The 19,643-nt window shown below is 46.9% G+C and overlaps 1 protein-coding gene across 3 annotated transcripts in view; it reads right to left on the bottom strand.

Annotated features, from left to right (window-relative positions):
* The window catches only part of SMARCD3 (SWI/SNF related BAF chromatin remodeling complex subunit D3), a 281,961-nt gene that overhangs the window by 140,012 nt on the left and 122,306 nt on the right, over window positions 1–19,643 (bottom strand). For all 3 annotated transcript variants that reach the window (XM_077267719.1, XM_077267720.1, XM_077267718.1), the window contains exons 2-3: window positions 10,864–11,054; window positions 10,735–10,777 (exon numbers count right to left, since the gene is read on the bottom strand). In XM_077267719.1, coding sequence (XP_077123834.1) covers window positions 10,735–10,777; window positions 10,864–11,054 — 234 coding nt within the window. The remainder of the gene's footprint in view (window positions 1–10,734; window positions 10,778–10,863; window positions 11,055–19,643) is intronic.

Here is a 19,643-nt window from a genome sequence, read left to right as displayed (position 1 = left end):
AGCATCTGTACTCACAGGAGGGTGTGACCTGATAAAGAGGAACTGAACTCACAGGAGGGTGTGACCTGATAAAGAGCAACTGTACTCACAGGAGGGTGTGACCTGATAAAGAGGAACTGCACTCACAGCAGGGTGTGACCTGATAAAGAGGAACTGCACTCACAGGAGGGTGTGACTTGATATAGAGGAACTGCACTCACAGGAGGGTGTGACCTGATAAAGAGGAACTGCACTCACAGGAGTGTGTGAACTGATAAAGAAGAACTGCACTCACAGTAGGGTGTGACCTGATACAGAGGAACTGCACTCACAGGAGGGTGTGACCTGATATAGGGGAACTGCACTCACAGGAGGGTGTGACCTGATAAAGAGGAACTGCACTCACAGGAGGGTGTGAACTGATAAAGAGCATCTGTACTCACAGGAGGGTGTGACCTGATAAAGAGGAACTGCACTCACAGGAGGGTGTGAACTGATAAAGAGCATCTGTACTCACAGGAGGGTGTGACCTGATAAAGAGGAACTAAACTCACAGGAGGGTGTGACCTGATAAAGAGGAACTGTACTCACAGGAGGGTGTGACCTGATAAAGGGGAACTGCACTCACATGAGGGTGTGACCTGATAAAGAGGAACTGCACTCACAGGAGGGTGTGACCTGATAAAGAGGAACTGCACTCACAGGAGGGTGTGAATTGATAAAGAACTGTACTCAAGGGAGGGTGTGAACTGATAAAGAGCATCTGTACTCACAGGAGGGTGTGACCTGATAAAGAGGAACTGAACTCACAGGAGGATGTGACCTGATAAAAAGCAACTGTACTCACAAGAGGGTGTGACCTGATAAAGAGGAACTGCACTTACAGGAGGGTGTGACCTGATAAAGAGGAACTGCACTCACAGGAGGGTGTGACCTGATAAAGAGGAACTGTACTCACATGAGGGTGTGACCTGATAAAGAGGAACTGCACTCACAGGAGGGTGTGACCTGATAAAGAGGAACTGTACTCACAGGAGGGTGTGACCTGATAAAGAGCAACTGTACTCACAGGAGGGTGTGACCTGATAAAGAGGAACTGAACTCACAGGAGGGTGTGACCTGATAAAGAGCAACTGTACTCACAGGAGGGTGTGACCTGATAAAGAGGAACTGCACTCACAGGAGGGTGTGACCTGATAAAGAGGAACTGCACTCACATGAGGGTGTGACCTGATAAAGAGGAACTGCACTCACAGGAGAGTATGAACAGATAAAGAACTGCACTCACAGGAGGGTGTGACCTGATAAAGAGGAACTGCACTCACAGGAGGGTGTGAACTGATAAAGAGGAACTGCACTCACAGGAGGGTGTGAACTGATAAAGAGGAACTGCACTCACAGGAGGGTGTGACCTGATAAATAGGAACTGCACTCACAGGAGGGTGTGACCTGATAAAGAGGAACTGCACTCACAGGAGGGTGTGACCTGATAAAGAGGAACTGCACTCACAGGAGGGTGTGACCTGATAAAGAGGAACTGCACTCACAGGAGGGTGTGACCTGATAAAGAGGAACTGCACTCACAGGAGGGTGTGAACTGATAAAGAACTGCACTCACAGGAGGGTGTGACCTGATAAAGAGGAACTGCACTCACAGGAGGGTGTGACCTGATAAAGAAGAACTGCACTCACAGGAGTGTGTGATTTGATAAATAGGAACTGCACTCACAGGAGTGTGTGATCTGATAAAGAGGAACTGCACTTACAGGAGGGTGTGACCTGATAAAGAGCAACTGTACTCACAGGAGGGTGTGACCTGATAAAGAGCAACTGCACTCACAGGAGGGTGTGATCTGATATAAAGGAACTGCACTCACAGGAGGGTGTGACCTGATAAAAAGGAACTGCACTCACAGGAGGGTGTGACCTGATAAAGAGCAACTGTACTCACAGGAGGGTGTGACCTGATAAAGAACTGCACTCACAGGAGGGTGTGACCTGATAAAGAGCATCTGTACTCACAGGAGGGTGTCACCTGATAAAGAGGAACTGCACTCACAGGAGGGTGTGACCTGATAAAGAGGAACTGCACTCACAGGAGGGTGTGACCTGATATAGGGGAACTGCACTCACAGGAGGGTGTGAACTGATAAAGAACTGCACTCACAGGAGGGTGTGAACAGATAAAGAACTGCACTCACAGGAGGGTGTGACCTGATAAAGAGGAACTGCACTCACAGGAGGGTGTGACCTGATAAAGAGGAACTGCACTCACAGGAGGGTGTGAACTGATAAAGAACTGCACTCACAGGAGGGTGTGAACAGATAAAGAACTGCACTCACAGGAGGGTGTGACCTGATAAAGAGGAACTGCACTCACAGGAGGGTGTGACCTGATAAAGAGAAACTGCACTCACAGGAGGGTGTGACCTGATATAGGGGAACTGCACTCACAGAAGGGTGTGACCTGATAAAGAGGACCTGCACTCACAGGATGGTGTGACCTTATATAGGGGAACTGCACTCACAGAAGGGTGTGACCTGATAAAGAGGAACTGCACTCACAGGAGGGTGTGAACAGATAAAGAACTGCACTCACAGGAGGGTGTGACCTGATAAAGAGGAACTGCACTCACAGGAGGGTGTGACCTGATAAAGAGGAACTGCACTCACAGGAGGGTGTGACCTGATAAAGAGGAACTGCACTCACAGGAGGGTGTGACCTGTAAAGAGCAACTGTACTCACAGGAGGGTGTCACCTGATAAAGAGGAACTGCACTCACAGCAGGGTGTGACCTGATAAAGAGGAACTGCACTCACAGGAGGGTGTGACCTGATAAAGGGGAACTGCACTCACAGGACTGTGTGACCTGACAAAGAGGAACTGCACTCACAGGAGGGTGTGACCTGATAAAGAGCAACTGTACTCACAGGAGGGTGTGACCTGATAAAGAGCAACTGTACTCACAGGAGGGTGTCACCTGATAAAGAGGAACTGCACTCACAGGAGGGTGTGACCTGATAAAGAGGAACTGCACTCACAGGAGGGTGTGACGTGATATAGGGGAACTGCACTCACAGGAGGGTGTGAACTGATAAAGAGCATCTGTACTCACAGGAGGGTGTGACCTGATAAAGAGGAACTGCACTCACAGGAGGGTGTGACCTGATAAAAAGGAACTGCACTCACAGGAGGGTTTGAACTGATAAAAAACTGTACTCACAGGAGGGTGTGAACTGATAAAGAGCATCTGTACTCACAGGAGGGTGTGACCTGATAAAGAAGAACTGCACTCACAGTAGGGTGTGACCTGATACAGAGGAACTGCACTCACAGGAGGGTGTGACCTGATAAAGAGGAACTGCACTCACAGGAGGGTGTGAACTGATAAAGATGAACTGCACTCACAGGAGGGTGTGACTTGATATAGAGGAACTGCACTCACAGGAGGGTGTGAACTGATAAAGATGAACTGCACTCACAGGAGGGTGTGACCTGATATAGGGGAACTGCACTCACAGGAGGGTGTGACCTGATAAAAAGGAACTGCACTCACAGGAGGGTGTGAACTGATAAAGAGCATCTGTACTCACAGGAGGGTGTGACCTGATAAAGAGGAACTGAACTCACAGGAGGGTGTGACCTGATAAAGAGGAACTGTACTCACAGGAGGGTGTGACCTGATAAAGAGGAACTGCACTCACAGGAGGGTGTGACCTGATAAAGAGGAACTGTACTCACAGGAGGGTGTGACCTGATAAAGAGGAACTGCACTCACATGAGGGTGTGACCTGATAAAGAGGAACTGCACTCACAGGAGGGTGTGACCTGATAAAGAGGAACTGCACTCACAGGAGGGTGTGAACTGATAAAGAACTGTACTCAAGGGAGGGTGTGAACTGATAAAGAGCATCTGTACTCACAGGAGGGTGTGACCTGATAAAGAGGAACTGCACTCACATGAGGGTGTGGCCTGATAAAGAGGAACTGCACTCACAGGAGGGTGTGAACAGATGAAGAACTGCACTCACAGGAGGGTGTGACCTGATAAAGAGGAACTGCACTCACAGGAGGGTGTGAACTGATAAAGAGCATCTGTACTCACAGGAGGGTGTGACCTGATAAAGAGGAATTGCACTCACAGGAGGGTGTGACCTGATAAAGAGGAACTGCACTCACAGGAGGGTGTGACCTGATAAAGAGGAACTGCACTCACAGGAGGGTGTGAACTGATAAAGAGGAACTGCACTCACAGGAGGGTGTGACCTGATAAAGAAGAACTGCACTCACAGGGGGGTGTGATCTGATAAATAGGAACTGCACTCACAGGAGGGTGTGACCTGATAAATAGGAACTGCACTCACAGGAGGGTGTGACCTGATAAAGAGCAACTGTACTCACAGGAGGGTGTGACCTGATAAAGAGCAACTGCACTCACAGGAGGGTGTGACCTGATAAAAAAGAACTGCACTCACAGGAGGGTGTGACCTGATAAAGAGGAACTGCACTCACAGGAAGGTGTGACCTGATAAAGAGCAACTGTACTCACAGGAGGGTGTGACCTGATAAAGAGCAACTGTACTCACAGGAGGGTGTGACCTGATAAAGAACTGCACTCACAGGAGGGTGTGACCTGATAAAGAGCATCTGTACTCACATGAGGGTGTGACCTGATAAAGAGGAACTGCACTCACAGGAGGGTGTGACCTGATAAAGAGGAACTGCACTCACAGGAGGGTGTGACCTGATAAAGAGCAACTGTACTCACAGGAGGGTGTGACCTGATAAAGAACTGCACTCACAGGAGGGTGTGACCTGATAAAGAGCATCTGTACTCACATGAGGGTGTCACCTGATAAAGAGGAACTGCACTCACAGGAGGGTGTGACCTGATAAAGAGGAACTGCACTCACAGGAGGGTGTGACCTGATAAAGAGGAACTGCACTCACAGGAGGGTGTGACCTGATAAAGAGGAACTGCACTCACAGGAGGGTGTGACCTGTAAAGAGCAACTGTACTCACAGGAGGGTGTGACCTGATAAAGAGGAACTGCACTCACAGGAGGGTGTGACCTGATAAAGGGGAACTGCACTCACAGGACTGTGTGACCTGACAAAGAGGAACTGCACTCACAGGATGGTGTGACCTGATCAATAGCAACTGCACTCACAGGAGGGTGTGACCTGATAAAGAGGAACTGCACTTACAGGAGGGTGTGAACTGATAAAGAACTGCACTCACAGGAGGGTGTGAACAGATAAAGAACTGCACTCACAGGAGGGTGTGACCTGATAAAGAGGAACTGCACTCACAGGAGGGTGTGACCTGATAAAGAGGAACTGCACTCACAGGAGGGTGTGACCTGATAAAAAGGAACTGCACTCACAGGAGGGTGTGACCTGATAAAGAGCAACTGTACTCACAGGAGGGTGTGACCTGATAAAGAGCAACTGTACTCACAGGAGGGTGTCACCTGATAAAGAGGAACTGCACTCACAGGAGGGTGTGACCTGATAAAGAGGAACTGCACTCACAGGAGGGTGTGACCTGATATAGGGGAACTGCACTCACAGGAGGGTGTGAACTGATAAAGAGCATCTGTACTCACAGGAGGGTGTGACCTGATAAAGAGGAACTGCACTCACAGGAGGGTGTGACCTGATAAAAAGGAACTGCACTCACAGGAGGGTTTGAACTGATAAAAAACTGTACTCACAGGAGGGTGTGAACTGATAAAGAGCATCTGTACTCACAGGAGGGTGTGACCTGATAAAGAAGAACTGCACTCAGTAGGGTGTGACCTGATACAGAGGAACTGCACTCACAGGAGGGTGTGAACTGATAAAGATGAACTGAACTCACAGGAGGGTGTGACCTGATAAAGAGCAACTGTACTCACAGGAGGGTGTGACCTGATAAAGAGGAACTGCACTCACAGGAGGGTGTGACCTGATAAAGAGGAACTGCACTCACAGCAGGGTGTGACCTGATAAAGAGGAACTGCACTCACAGGAGGGTGTGACTTGATATAGAGGAACTGCACTCACAGGAGGGTGTGAACTGATAAAGAACTGCACTCACAGTAGGGTGTGACCTGATACAGAGGAACTGCACTCATAGGAGGGTGTGAACTGATAAAGAGCATCTGTACTCACAGGAGGGTGTGACCTGATAAAGAGGAACTGCACTCACAGGAGGGTGTGACCTGATAAAGAACTGCACTCACAGGAGGGTGTGTCCTGATAAAAAGAACTGCACTCACAGGAGGGTGTGAACTGATAAAGAACTGTACTCACAGGAGGGTGTGAACTGATAAAGAGCATCTGTACTCACAGGAGGGTGTGACCTGATAAAGAGGAACTGCACTCACAGGAGGGTGTGACCTGATAAAAAGGAACTGCACTCACAGGAGGGTTTGAACTGATAAAAAACTGTACTCACAGGAGGGTGTGAACTGATAAAGAGCATCTGTACTCACAGGAGGGTGTGACCTGATAAAGAAGAACTGCACTCACAGTAGGGTGTGACCTGATACAGAGGAACTGCACTCACAGGAGGGTGTGACCTGATAAAGAGGAACTGCACTCACAGGAGGGTGTGAACTGATAAAGATGAACTGCACTCACAGGAGGGTGTGACCTGATATAGGGGAACTGCACTCACAGGAGGGTGTGACCTGATAAAAAGGAACTGCACTCACAGGAGGGTGTGAACTGATAAAGAGCATCTGTACTCACAGGAGGGTGTGACCTGATAAAGAGGAACTGAACTCACAGGAGGGTGTGACCTGATAAAGAGGAACTGTACTCACAGGAGGGTGTGACCTGATAAAGAGGAACTGCACTCACAGCAGGGTGTGACCTGATAAAGAGGAACTGCACTCACAGGAGGGTGTGACTTGATATAGAGGAACTGCACTCACAGGAGGGTGTGACCTGATAAAGAGGAACTGCACTCACAGGAGTGTGTGAACTGATAAAGAAGAACTGCACTCACAGTAGGGTGTGACCTGATACAGAGGAACTGCACTCACAGGAGGGTGTGACCTGATATAGGGGAACTGCACTCACAGGAGGGTGTGAACTGAGAAAGAGCATCTGTACTCACAGGAGGGTGTGACCTGATAAAGAGGAACTGAACTCACAGGAGGGTGTGACCTGATAAAAAGCAACTGTACTCACAAGAGGGTGTGACCTGATAAAGAGGAACTGCACTTACAGGAGGGTGTGACCTGATAAAGAGGAACTGTACTCACAGGAGGGTGTGACCTGATAAAGAGGAACTGCACTCACATGAGGGTGTGACCTGATAAAGAGGAACTGCACTCACAGGAGGGTGTGACCTGATAAAGAGGAACTGTACTCACAGGAGGGTGTGACCTGATAAAGAGGAACTGCACTCACATGAGGGTGTGACCTGATAAAGAGGAACTGCACTCACAGGAGGGTGTGACCTGATAAAGAGGAACTGCACTCACAGGAGGGTGTGAACAGATAAAGAACTGCACTCACAGGAGGGTGTGACCTGATAAAGAGGAACTGCACTCACAGGAGGGTGTGAACTGATAAAGAGCAACTGTACTCACAGGAGGGTGTCACCTGATAAAGAAGAACTGCACTCACAGGAGGGTGTGACCTGATAAAGAGGAATTGCACTCACAGGAGGGTGTGACCTGATAAAGAGGAACTGCACTCACAGGAGGGTGTGAACTGATAAAGAGGAACTGCACTCACAGGAGGGTGTGACCTGATAAAGAAGAACTGCACTCACAGGGGGGTGTGATCTGATAAATAAGAACTGCACTAACAGGAGGGTGTGACCTGATAAATACGAACTGCACTCACAGGAGGGTGTGACCTGATAAAGAGCAACTGTACTCACAGGAGGGTGTGACCTGATAAAGAGCAACTGTACTCACAGGAGGGTGTGACCTGATAAAGAGCAACTGCACTTACAGGAGGGTGTGACCTGATAAAAAAGAACTGCACTCACAGGAGGGTGTGACCTGATAAAGAGGAACTGCACTCACAGGAAGGTGTGACCTGATAAAGAGCAACTGTACTCACAGGAGGGTGTGACCTGATAAAGAGCAACTGTACTCACAGGAGGGTGTGACCTGATAAAGAACTGCACTCACAGGAGGGTGTGACCTGATAAAGAGCATCTGTACTCACATGAGGGTGTCACCTGATAAAGAGGAACTGCACTCACAGGAGGGTGTGACCTGATAAAGAGGAACTGCACTCACAGGAGGGTGTGACCTGATATAGGGGAACTGCACTCACAGGAGGGTGTGAACTGATAAAGAGCATCTGTACTCACAGGAGGGTGTGACCTGATAAAGAGGAACTGCACTCACAGGAGGGTGTGAACTGATAAAAAACTGTACTCACAGGAGGGTGTCACCTGATAAAGAGGAACTGCACTCACAGGAGGATGTGAACTGATAAAGAAGAACTGCACTCACAGTAGGGTGTGACCTGATATAGGGGAACTGCACTCACAGGAGGGTGTGAACTGATAAAGAGCATCTGTACTCACAGGAGTGTGTGACCTGATAAAGAGGAACTGCACTCACGGGAGAGTATGAACAGATAAAGAACTGCACTCACAGGAGGGTGTGACCTGATAAAGAGGAACTGCACTCACAGGAGGGTGTGAACTGATAAAGAGGAACTGCACTCACAGGAGGGTGTGAACTGATAAAGAGGAACTGCACTCACAGGAGGGTGTGACCTGATAAAGAACTGCACTCACAGGAGGGTGTGACCTGATAAAGAGGAATTGCCCTCACAGGAGGGTGTGACCTGATAAAGAAGAACTGCACTCACAGGAGGGTGTGACCTGATAAATAGGAACTGCACTCACAGGAGGGTGTGACCTGATAAAGAGGAACTGCACTCACAGGAGGGTGTGACCTGATAAAGAGGAACTGCACTCACAGGAGGGTGTGACCTGATAAAGAGAAACTGCACTCACAGGAGGGTGTGACCTGATAAAGAGGAACTGCACTCACAGGAGGGTGTGACCTGATAAAGAGGAACTGCACTCACAGGAGGGTGTGAACTGATAAAGAAGAACTGCACTCACAGGAGTGTGTGACCTGATAAAGAGGAACTGCACTTACAGGAGGGTGTGACCTGATAAAGAGCAACTGTACTCACAGGAGGGTGTGACCTGATAAAGAGCAACTGCACTCACAGGAGGGTGTGATCTGATATAAAGGAACTGCACTCACAGGAGGGTGTGACCTGATAAAAAAGAACTGCACTCACAGGAGGGTGTGACCTGATAAAGAGGAACTGCTCTCACAGGAGGGTGTGACCTGATAAAGAGCAACTGTACTCACAGGAGGGTGTGACTTGATAAAGAGCAACTGTACTCACAGGAGGGTGTGACCTGATAAAGAACTGCACTCACAGGAGGGTGTGACCTGATAAAGAGCATCTGTACTCACAGGAGGGTGTCACCTGATAAAGAGGAACTGCACTCACAGGAGGGTGTGACCTGATAAAGAGGAACTGCACTCACAGGAGGGTGTGACCTGATATAGGGGAACTGCACTCACAGGAGGGTGTCACCTGATAAAGAGGAACTGCACTCACAGGAGGGTGTGACCTGATAAAGAGGAACTGCACTCACAGGAGGGTGTGACCTGATAAAGAGGAACTGCACTCACAGGAGGGTGTGAACTGATAAAGAACTGCACTCACAGGAGGGTGTGAACAGATAAAGAACTGCACTCACAGGAGGGTGTGACCTGATAAAGAGGAACTGCACTCACAGGAGGGTGTGAACTGATATAGGGGAACTGCACTCACAGGAGGGTGTGATCTGATAAAGAACTGCACTCACAGGAGGGTGTGACCTGATAAAGAACTGCACTAACAGGAGGGTGTGACCTGATAAAGAGGAACTGCACTCACAGGAGGGTGTGAACTGATATAGGGGAACTGCACTCACAGGAGGGTGTGACCTGATAAAGAGGAACTGCACTCACAGGAGGGTGTGACCTGATAAAGAGGAACTGCACTCACAGGAGGGTGTGACCTGATATAGGGGAACTGCACTCACAGGAGGGTGTCACCTGATAAAGAGGAACTGCACTCACAGGAGGGTGTGACCTGATAAAGAGGAACTGCACTCACAGGAGGGTGTGACCTGATAAAGAGGAACTGCACTCACAGGAGGGTGTGAACTGATAAAGAACTGCACTCACAGGAGGGTGTGAACAGATAAAGAACTGCACTCACAGGAGGGTGTGACCTGATAAAGAGGAACTGCACTCACAGGAGGGTGTGACCTGATAAAGAACTGCACTAACAGGAGGGTGTGACCTGATAAAGAGGAACTGCACTCACAGGAGGGTGTGAACTGATATAGGGGAACTGCACTCACAGGAGGGTGTGACCTGATAAAGAGGAACTGCACTCACAGGAGGGTGTGACCTGATAAAGAGGAACTGCACTCACAGGAGGGTGTGACCTGATAAAGAGGAACTGCACTCACAGGAGGGTGTGACCTGATAAAGAACTGCACTAACAGGAGGGTGTGACCTGATAAAGAACTGCACTAACAGGAGGGTGTGACCTGATAAAGAGGAACTGCACTCACAGGAGGGTGTGAACTGATAAAGAGAAACTGCACTCACATTAGGGTGTGATCTGATAAATAGGAACTGCACTCACAGGAGGGTGTGACCTGATGGGGAGACTTCTTTTTGCAGCCTTAATTTGTGGTATGTTTAACTTACCCTTTGAGGAAGGATCTTGTCCGCCATCTTCCGCCTCTTTGTGCTAAATATTGGGAGTAGAAGAGTGAATAGTTATTATATTGTTACAGTGTTTAGACCATTTCATGGTCTTGAATTGTTCCCGCTCACCTTCTGCTCCGACCCTGCGTGGGTGTTGTTTGTTGCTGAACTTGTGCTGGAGCTGAGCGTTTTCTGGTTGGTTCCATTACTGCAGGTGGAATTCCAGGACGTACAGAGGGACTTCCACCAAATGGGGGTCCTGGAGGGCCCATGGGAGCACCCTGATGTGGCATCCGGGCCCCAGAGGGCATCCCAGGGCGCTGAGGAGAGAAAAGAAGAGCTTCAAGATTAGCATTTAGTACTGTGTAAAGAAAACAAGCAAAAACACAGTATCGAACTGGTAAGTAAAGCTTCGCTGATCTTCTTGTAGCCTTCACCTTTCTTGTATGAATAAATTATTTTCTTTTGCAGGCATTGTGACATTTCTCTTCCATGTGAATCCATTGTTGATAGCATGAAATGGAAAGGGGTTTTCTGAGGTAAGTATTGCCCTTCAATAAGCGAATGGAAATTTGTAATCCTGAAAATCGAAAGATGTCCCAAAAGGCCAAAAGGCACTAGAGACATAGAAAAACCCCCACAATGGGTGCGAAGACTGAAATCATAGCAATCATGCATTTATAATATTTAAACTTTATGAAATACAAAATGTTACAAAAGACCTACAAAAAATCCAAACATACAGACACAACGACAAATTGGTGGGTGAGAAACTGCAGGAGCCCCATTAGTAAAAGGCCCCAATCACAAACAATGTATATATCAAGTAAATTAAGTAGAGAATATAGCCGAAGTATGCCGGGTGGTTTAAGGTGTAATCATCCATTATTTATAACCTGGACTGCCATTAGGAATTTCGGGTCCCCATACTGGCAAAATCTTGGGGGCCTTCTTGAGTCTCCACCCGGGCTCCACCCCAGCTCCACCTCCACCCCTCAAACCGTCTACAATTCCAGCACCCTCTCTTGGAAACATTCCACTTCTGCACAACATCCTCACCAATTACACATTAACAATTCCCATCACCAGATCACACACATAGCCAGCACATTTTGTTTTGGTCAAAAGATTTTTTAATCTATCACCACGATAAGGTAGCCTCTTTTGGCCGGGCCCTACTCTATCCTATTAAACATTTGTTAAAATATCCAATGCTCTTTAGGTTAATTTTTATTTATTTTTCATTTTTTAAAATGACAAATAATATCACATAGAAGGGACAAATACCACTGCACCATGACCAGACTACATATTACCACATAGTGACCGAATAATAGCACATACAAGAAACAAATACAGCCATACCATTACCAAACTACATATTACCACCAGTGACCAAATAATACCACATACAAGGGATAAATACCACCACACCATGACCAGACCACATATTACTACAACAGCGACCAAATAATACCATATAAGGAACAAATACTACCATACCATGACCAGACCACATATTACTACCACACAGTGACTGAATAATAGCGCATACAAGGAAAAAATACCGCCATACCATGGCCAGACTACATATTACTACCGCATTGTGACCGGATAATATCACATACAAGGAACAAATACCATCATACCATGACCAGACTACATATTACTACCACATAGTGACCGAATAATAGCACATACAAGGAAAAAATACCGCCATACCATGGCCAGACTACATATTACTACCACATTGTGACCGGATAATATCACATACAAGGAACAAATACCATCATACCATGACCAGACTACATATTACTACCACATAGTGACCGAATAATAGCACATACAAGAAACAAATACAGCCATACCATGACCAAACTACATATTACCACCAGTGACCAAATAATGCCACATACAAGGGATAAATACCACCACACCATGACCAGACCACATATTACCACCACAGCGACCAAATAATATCATACAAGGAACAAATACCACCATACCATGACCAGACCACATATTACAATAACCCTAAACGTCTCTTTGACACTTTCCGGTCCCTACTCAACCCAAGAGAGCAGGCCCCAACCACAGATCTCCACGCTGACGATCTGGCCAATTACTTCAAAGAAAAAATTGACCACATTCGACAGGAAATCATTTCCCAATCTCTTCATACCAAGCACTGTCCTCCCTCCCCCACTGCATCTAGTTCACTCTCTGACTTTGAACCAGTTACAGAAGAAGAAGTAAGCAGGCTCCTTGCATCTTCTCGCCCGACCACTTGCACCAGCGACCCCATTCCGTCGCATCTCCTCCAGTCCCTTTCCCCGGCTGTCACCTCTCACCTAACAAAAATATTCAACCTTTCCCTCACTTCCGGTATTTTTCCCTCCTCATTTAAGCATGCCATCATACATCCACTACTTAAAAAGCCCTCCCTCGATCAAAATTGTGCCGCTAATTATAGACCTGTCTCTAATCTTCCCTTCATCTCTAAACTCCTGGAACGCCTGGTCCACTCCCGTCTTACCCGCTATCTCTCAGATAATTCTCTTCTCGACCCTCTTCAATCTGGTTTCCGCTCTTTACACTCTACTGAAACTGCCCTCACTAAAGTCTCTAATGACCTACTAACAGCTAAATCTAATGGTCACTATTCCATGCTAATTCTCTTGGATCTCTCCGCAGCATTCGACACTGTGGATCATCAGCTCCTCCTCACTATGCTCCGCTCCATCGGCCTCAAGGACACCGTTCTCTCTTGGTTCTCCTCCTATCTCTCTGGCCGATCCTTCACTGTTTGTTTTGCTGGTTCCTCCTCCTCTCACCTTCCCCTTACTGTTGGGGTTCCTCAAGGATCAGTCCTAGGCCCCCTCCTCTTCTCTTTGTATACTGCCCCTATTGGACAAACAATCAGTAGATTTGGTTTTCAGTACCATCTCTATGCTGACGACACCCAATTATATACCTCTTCTCCTGTTATCACGCCGACCTTTTTAGAAAACACCAGTGATTGTCTTACCGCTGTCTCTAACATCATGTCCTCCCTCTATCTGAAACTGAACCTGTCAAAAACTGAACTCCTCGTGTTCTCTCCCTCTACAAACCTACCTTTGCCCGACATTGCCATCTCTGTGTGCGGTTCCACCATTACTCCAAAGCAACATGCCCGCTGCCTTGGAGTCATCCTTGATTCCGAGCTTTCATTCACCCCCCACATCCGATCACTGGCTCGCTCTTCTTATCTGCATCTCAAAAACATTTCCAGAATTCGCCCTTTTCTTACTTTCGACTCTGCAAAAACTCTTACTGTCTCACTTATTCATTCTCGTCTGGACTATTGTAACTCTCTACTAATTGGCCTACCTTTTACCAGACTCTCCCCGCTCCAATCTGTCCTGAATGCTGCTGCCAGGATCATATTCCTCGCCAACCGTTACACCGATGCCTCTACCTTGTGCCAGTCATTACACTGGCTACCCATCCAATCCAGAATCCAGTACAAAACTACTACCCTCATCCACAAAGCACTCCATGGCTCAGCACCACCCTACATCTCCTCTCTGGTCTCAGTCTACCAACCTACCCGTGCCCTCCGCTCTGCTAATGACCTCAGGTTAGCATCCTCAATAATCAGAACCTCCCACTCCCGTCTCCAAGACTTTACACGTGCTGCGCCGATTCTTTGGAATGCACTACCTAGGTTAATACAATTAATCCCCAATCCCCACAGTTTTAAGCGTGCACTAAAAACTCATTTGTTCAGATTGGCCTACCGCCTCAACGCATTAACCTAATTATCCCTGTGTGGCCTATTAATAAAAAACAACAACATAATCACGTTCCTCCATCATGTTCTCATACACTTTATGCAGTTAATAGCCCTCTGTGTCTGTACTGTTACATACTTAGGCAGTTAACTGGTTCATGCAGCTTTACATGAACACCCGAGCCTTACACTATGGCTGGTCCAAATAACTAAAGCAATTGTTACCATCCACCTCTTGTGTCTCCCCTTTTCCTCATAGATTGTAAGCTTGCGAGCAGCAGGGCCCTCATTCCTCCTGGTATCTGTTTTGAACTGTGATTTCTGTTATGCTGTAATGTCTGTTGTCTGTATAAGTCCCCTCTATAAGTTGTAAAGCGCTGCGGAATATGTTGGCGCTATATAAATAAAATTATTATTATTATTATTATTATTATTACTACCACACAGTGACTGAATAATAGCACATACAAGGAAAAAATATCACCATACCATGGCCAGACTACATATTACTACCACATTGTGACCGGATAATATCACAAACAAGAAACAAATACCGCTGCACCATGACCAGACCACATATTACCACCATATAGTGATCAAACAATAGCACATACAAAAGGACAAATACCACCACAGCATGACTGAATCACATATTACCACCACATTGTGACCTATAATACCACATACAAGAAACAAATACAGCCACACCATGACCAGACCACATATTACCACCACATAGTGACCAAATACTACAATAATGTTCATTAATAAAAAACAATACTAATTTTACCATAAGAGCCATTATACACAGTAACTTTGTATATATTACACAGTGTTTAGTGTCAGTGTACACGTAATACAGTGCTCACTGGTGACATTATACACAAGAGCTCTGTATATAGTGTCAGTGTAAAGGTAATACAGTGCTCGCCAGTGACATTATACACAGCTATATATATATATATATATATATATATATATATATATATATATATATAGTGTACGGGTAATACAGTGCTCACCAGTGACATTGTACACAGGAGCTCTGTATAGTGTTATTTTACAGGTAATATAGTGATCACTGGAGACATTGTACACAGGTGCTCTGTATACAGTGGGAGTGTAAAGGTAATACAGTGATCACTGGTGACATTTTACACAAGACCTCTGTATATAGTATACAGTGTATAGTGTCACTGTACAGGTAACACACTGACTCACCAGTGACGTCTCTAGGTGAAGTCCTTCATCTTTGCTTTTCATCCAGCACAGACCACCATCACTTCTTTCAGCCAGGACTCGTCTCTGCAGGAAATAACAGTTATCTAGAGCACCACTTGCAGACCACATTACTTATTTTTTTCCCCAACTTCTACACTACACCACTTGAAGGACAAAAAGGAGACATAGTGTCACTCTGCACAGTAAGAGAAGTGCCCCCCCATTTAAAACGTTATCCTCAAAAAAATAAAATAAATACATCACTGCAGTAATAATATCCCTTAATTAGCCCCTATGGTAATAATATCCCCCATCCTTGCCCCCGTGTGTCTCATTCTTGGCTCCAGCCATATGTTCTCCCATCCTGCACCGTCTCTACATCCTGCACCATATCTCCATCCTGCCCCATGATCCTGCACCATGTGTCTCCATCCTGCCCCATCTGTCTCCATTCTGCCCCATGATCCTGCACCATCTGTATCCATCCTGCCCCATGTTCCTGCCCTGTCTCCATCTTGCCCTATGTTCCTGCCCCATCTGTCTCCATCCTGCCCCATGTTCCTGCCCCATCTGTCTCCATCCAGCCCCATGTTAGCCCCATGTTACTACCCCATCTGTCTCCATCCTGCCCCATGTTCCTGCCCCATCTGTCTCTACCCTGCCCCATCTGTCTCCATCCTGTCCCTTCTGTCTCCATCCTGCCCATGATCCTGCACATCGATCTCCATCCTGCCCCATCTGTCTTCATCCTGCCCTATGTTCCTTCCCCATCTGTCTTCATCCTGCATCATGTCTCCATCCTGCACCATATTTTTCCATCCTGCCCCATCTGTCTCCATCAGGCCCCATGTTCCTGCCCCATCTATCTCCATCCTGCCCCATGATCCTACACATCTGTCTCCATCCTTCCCCATCTGTCTTCATCCTGCCCCATGTTCCTGTCCCATCTGTCTCCATCCTGCCCCATGTTCCTGCCCCATCTGTCTTCATCCTGCCCAATGTTCCTGCCCCATCTGTCTTCATCCTGCACCATGAGTTTCCATCCTGTCCCATCTGTCTCCATCCTGCCCCATGTTCCTGCCCCATCTGTCTCATCTATCTCCATCCTGCCCCATGATCCTGAACATCTGTCTCCATCCTTCCCCATCCTGGCCTATGATCGTACCCATCCTGGCCCATGATCCTGCATATCTGTCTCTGTCCTGCCCTATGTTCCTTCCCCATCTGTCTCCACCCTGCCCCATGTCTCCATGCCGCCCCATGTTCTTGCCCCATCTGTCTCCATCCTGCCCCATGTTCCTGCCCCATCTGTCTCCATCCTGCCCCATGTCTAAATCCTGTCCCATGTTTCTGCCCCATGTCTCCATCCTGCACCATCTGTCCCATGATCCTGCTCCATGATCATGTCCCATCTGTCCCATGATCCTGCCTCATCTGCCCCATATTCCTGCTCCATCTGTCTCCATCCTGTCCCATGTCTCCATCCTGCCTCCTGATCGAATGCGGCAAGTCACAATATGTTTCGACGGCAGATTCATGTGTCTCCATCCTGCCGTCGAAACATATTGTGACTTGCCGCATTCAATAAAAATAAAAAAATATAACTTTCTCCTTTCCTGGCCACGGTCCAGCGGTGAAGACCACTCCATACATTTCAAGTGAGGACTCACCGGCGAATGACAGTAACGCCATACACCAGTGACATGCACGTTGACGTCACTTGCCAGCCTCTGATTGGGCTCGCACAGCAATAGACACAGGTTCAGTTACTGCAGTGTGCAGAATCCTGCCGCTGGGGCCCAGTGAACAGAAGAGATGGGGCCCGATACGGGCCCCCTCTGCTTATCGGGTCCCATATGCCAGTCAGGGCAGTAATGCCTTGATGGCGGCGCTGTTTATAGCATCCCCAGATCATCACCGATCCTCCACCAAATTTCACAGTGGGTGCAAGACACTGGCTTGTCCGCCTCTCCAGGTCTCCATCTAACCATTAGAAGACCAGGTGTTGATCTGGGGAGGCTTCAGCAAGGCTGGAATTGGGCACGTTAATCTTTGCGAAGGACGTATGAATCAAGCCGCATACAAGGTTATCCTGGAAAAACAGTTGATGCCTTCTGCTCGGGCAATGTTCCCCAACTCTGTGGACTGTTTTTTTCCAGCAGGACAATGCGCCATGCCACACAGCTAGGTCAATCAAGGTGTGGATTAAGGACCACAACATCAAATCCCTGTCATGGCCGCCCAATCTCCAGACCTGAACCCCACTGAAAACCTCTGGAATGTAATCAGGAGGAAGATGGATAGTCACAAGCCATCAAACAGAGAAGAACTGCTGACATTATTGTACCAGGAGTGGCATAAAGTCACCTAAAATCAGTGTGAGAGACTGGAGAAAAGCTGCCAAGACGCATGAAAGCTGGGATTAAAAATCATGGTTATTCCACAAAATATTGATTTCTGATCTCTTCCTGAGGTAAAACATTAGTATTGTTGTTTCTAAATGATCATGAACTTGTTTTTTTTGCATTATTTGAGGTCTGCAAGCAATGTATTTTTTTGTTATTTTGACCATTTCTCATTTTCAGAAAATAAATACAAAATTTATTGCTTGGAACTTCGGAGACCTGTTGTCAGTAGTTTATAGAATAAAAGAACAATTTACATTTTACTCAAAAATATACCTATAAAGAGGAAAATCAGACAAAGTGAACATTTTGCAGTGGTCTCTTCATTTTTGCAAGAGCTGTATATACACAGACACAGATTAGATTAGAAAAAACTTTTTGACAGTTAAGGTGATCAATGAGTGGAACAGGCGGCCACCAGAGGTGGTGAATTCTCCTTCCATGGAAGTTTTCAGAGGCTGGACAGACATCTGTCTGGGATGGTTTAGTGAATCCTGCTTTGAGCAGGGGGTTGGATCAGATGACCCAGGAGGTCCCTTCTAACTCTTCGTAGAATCATAGAATCATAGAATGGTAGAGTTCAGAAATCAATATTTTGTGGAATAACCATGATATTTAATCCCAGCTTTCATGCGTCTTGGCAGCTTTCCACCAGTCTTTGACACTGATTTTAGGTGACCTTATGCCACTCCTGGTACAATAATGTCAGCAGTTCTTCTCTGTTTGATGGCTTGCGACTATCCATCTTCCTCTTGATTACATTCCAGAGGTTTTCAGTGGGGTTCAGATCTGGAGATTGGGCGGCCATGACAGGGATTTGATGTGGTGGTCTCAATTTTTGCCAGAACTGCATTCGTGTATGTGTACAGTTGTGTGAGAGTGTTCATCCCTTCCCAATTTCCTATTCTTTTGCATGTTTGTCACCCTTAAAGCAAACAAATGTAACTATTAGACAAAGATAACACAAGCAACCACAAAATGCAGTTTATAAATGAAGGTCTTTATTGTTAAGGAAATAAGAAATCCAAACCTTCAGGGCCCTGTGTGAGAAAGTGATAATAACTGGTTCAGCCGCCCTTAGCAGCAACAAGCCCAATCAAGCGTTTGTGATAACTGGCAATGAGTCTTTTCCAACGCTCTGGAGACATTTTGGCCGCTCATCTTTGCAGATTTCTTGTAATTCAGTCACATTGGAGCTTTCCAAGCATGAACAACCTTAACCCCTTCATGACCTTGGGATTTTCCGTTTTTCCGTGTTCGTTTTTTGCTCCCCTCCTTCCCAGAGCCATAACTTTTTTATTTTTCCGTCAATTTGGCCATGTGAGGGCTTATTTTTTGCGGGACGAGTTGTACTTTTGAATGACATCATTGGTTTTACCATGTCGTGTACTAGAAAACGGGAAAAAAATTCCAAGTGCGGTGAAATTGCAAAAAAAGTGCAATCCCACACTTGTTTTTTGTTTGGCTTTTTTTTGCTAGGTTCACTAAATGCTAAAACTGACCTGCGA

This window comes from Ranitomeya variabilis, chromosome 6 (assembly GCF_051348905.1).
Source record: "Ranitomeya variabilis isolate aRanVar5 chromosome 6, aRanVar5.hap1, whole genome shotgun sequence".
NCBI lineage: Eukaryota > Metazoa > Chordata > Amphibia > Anura > Dendrobatidae > Ranitomeya > Ranitomeya variabilis.
Note: the sequence above shows the minus strand (reverse complement) of the source record. Positions and strands in the feature narration are given on the sequence as shown.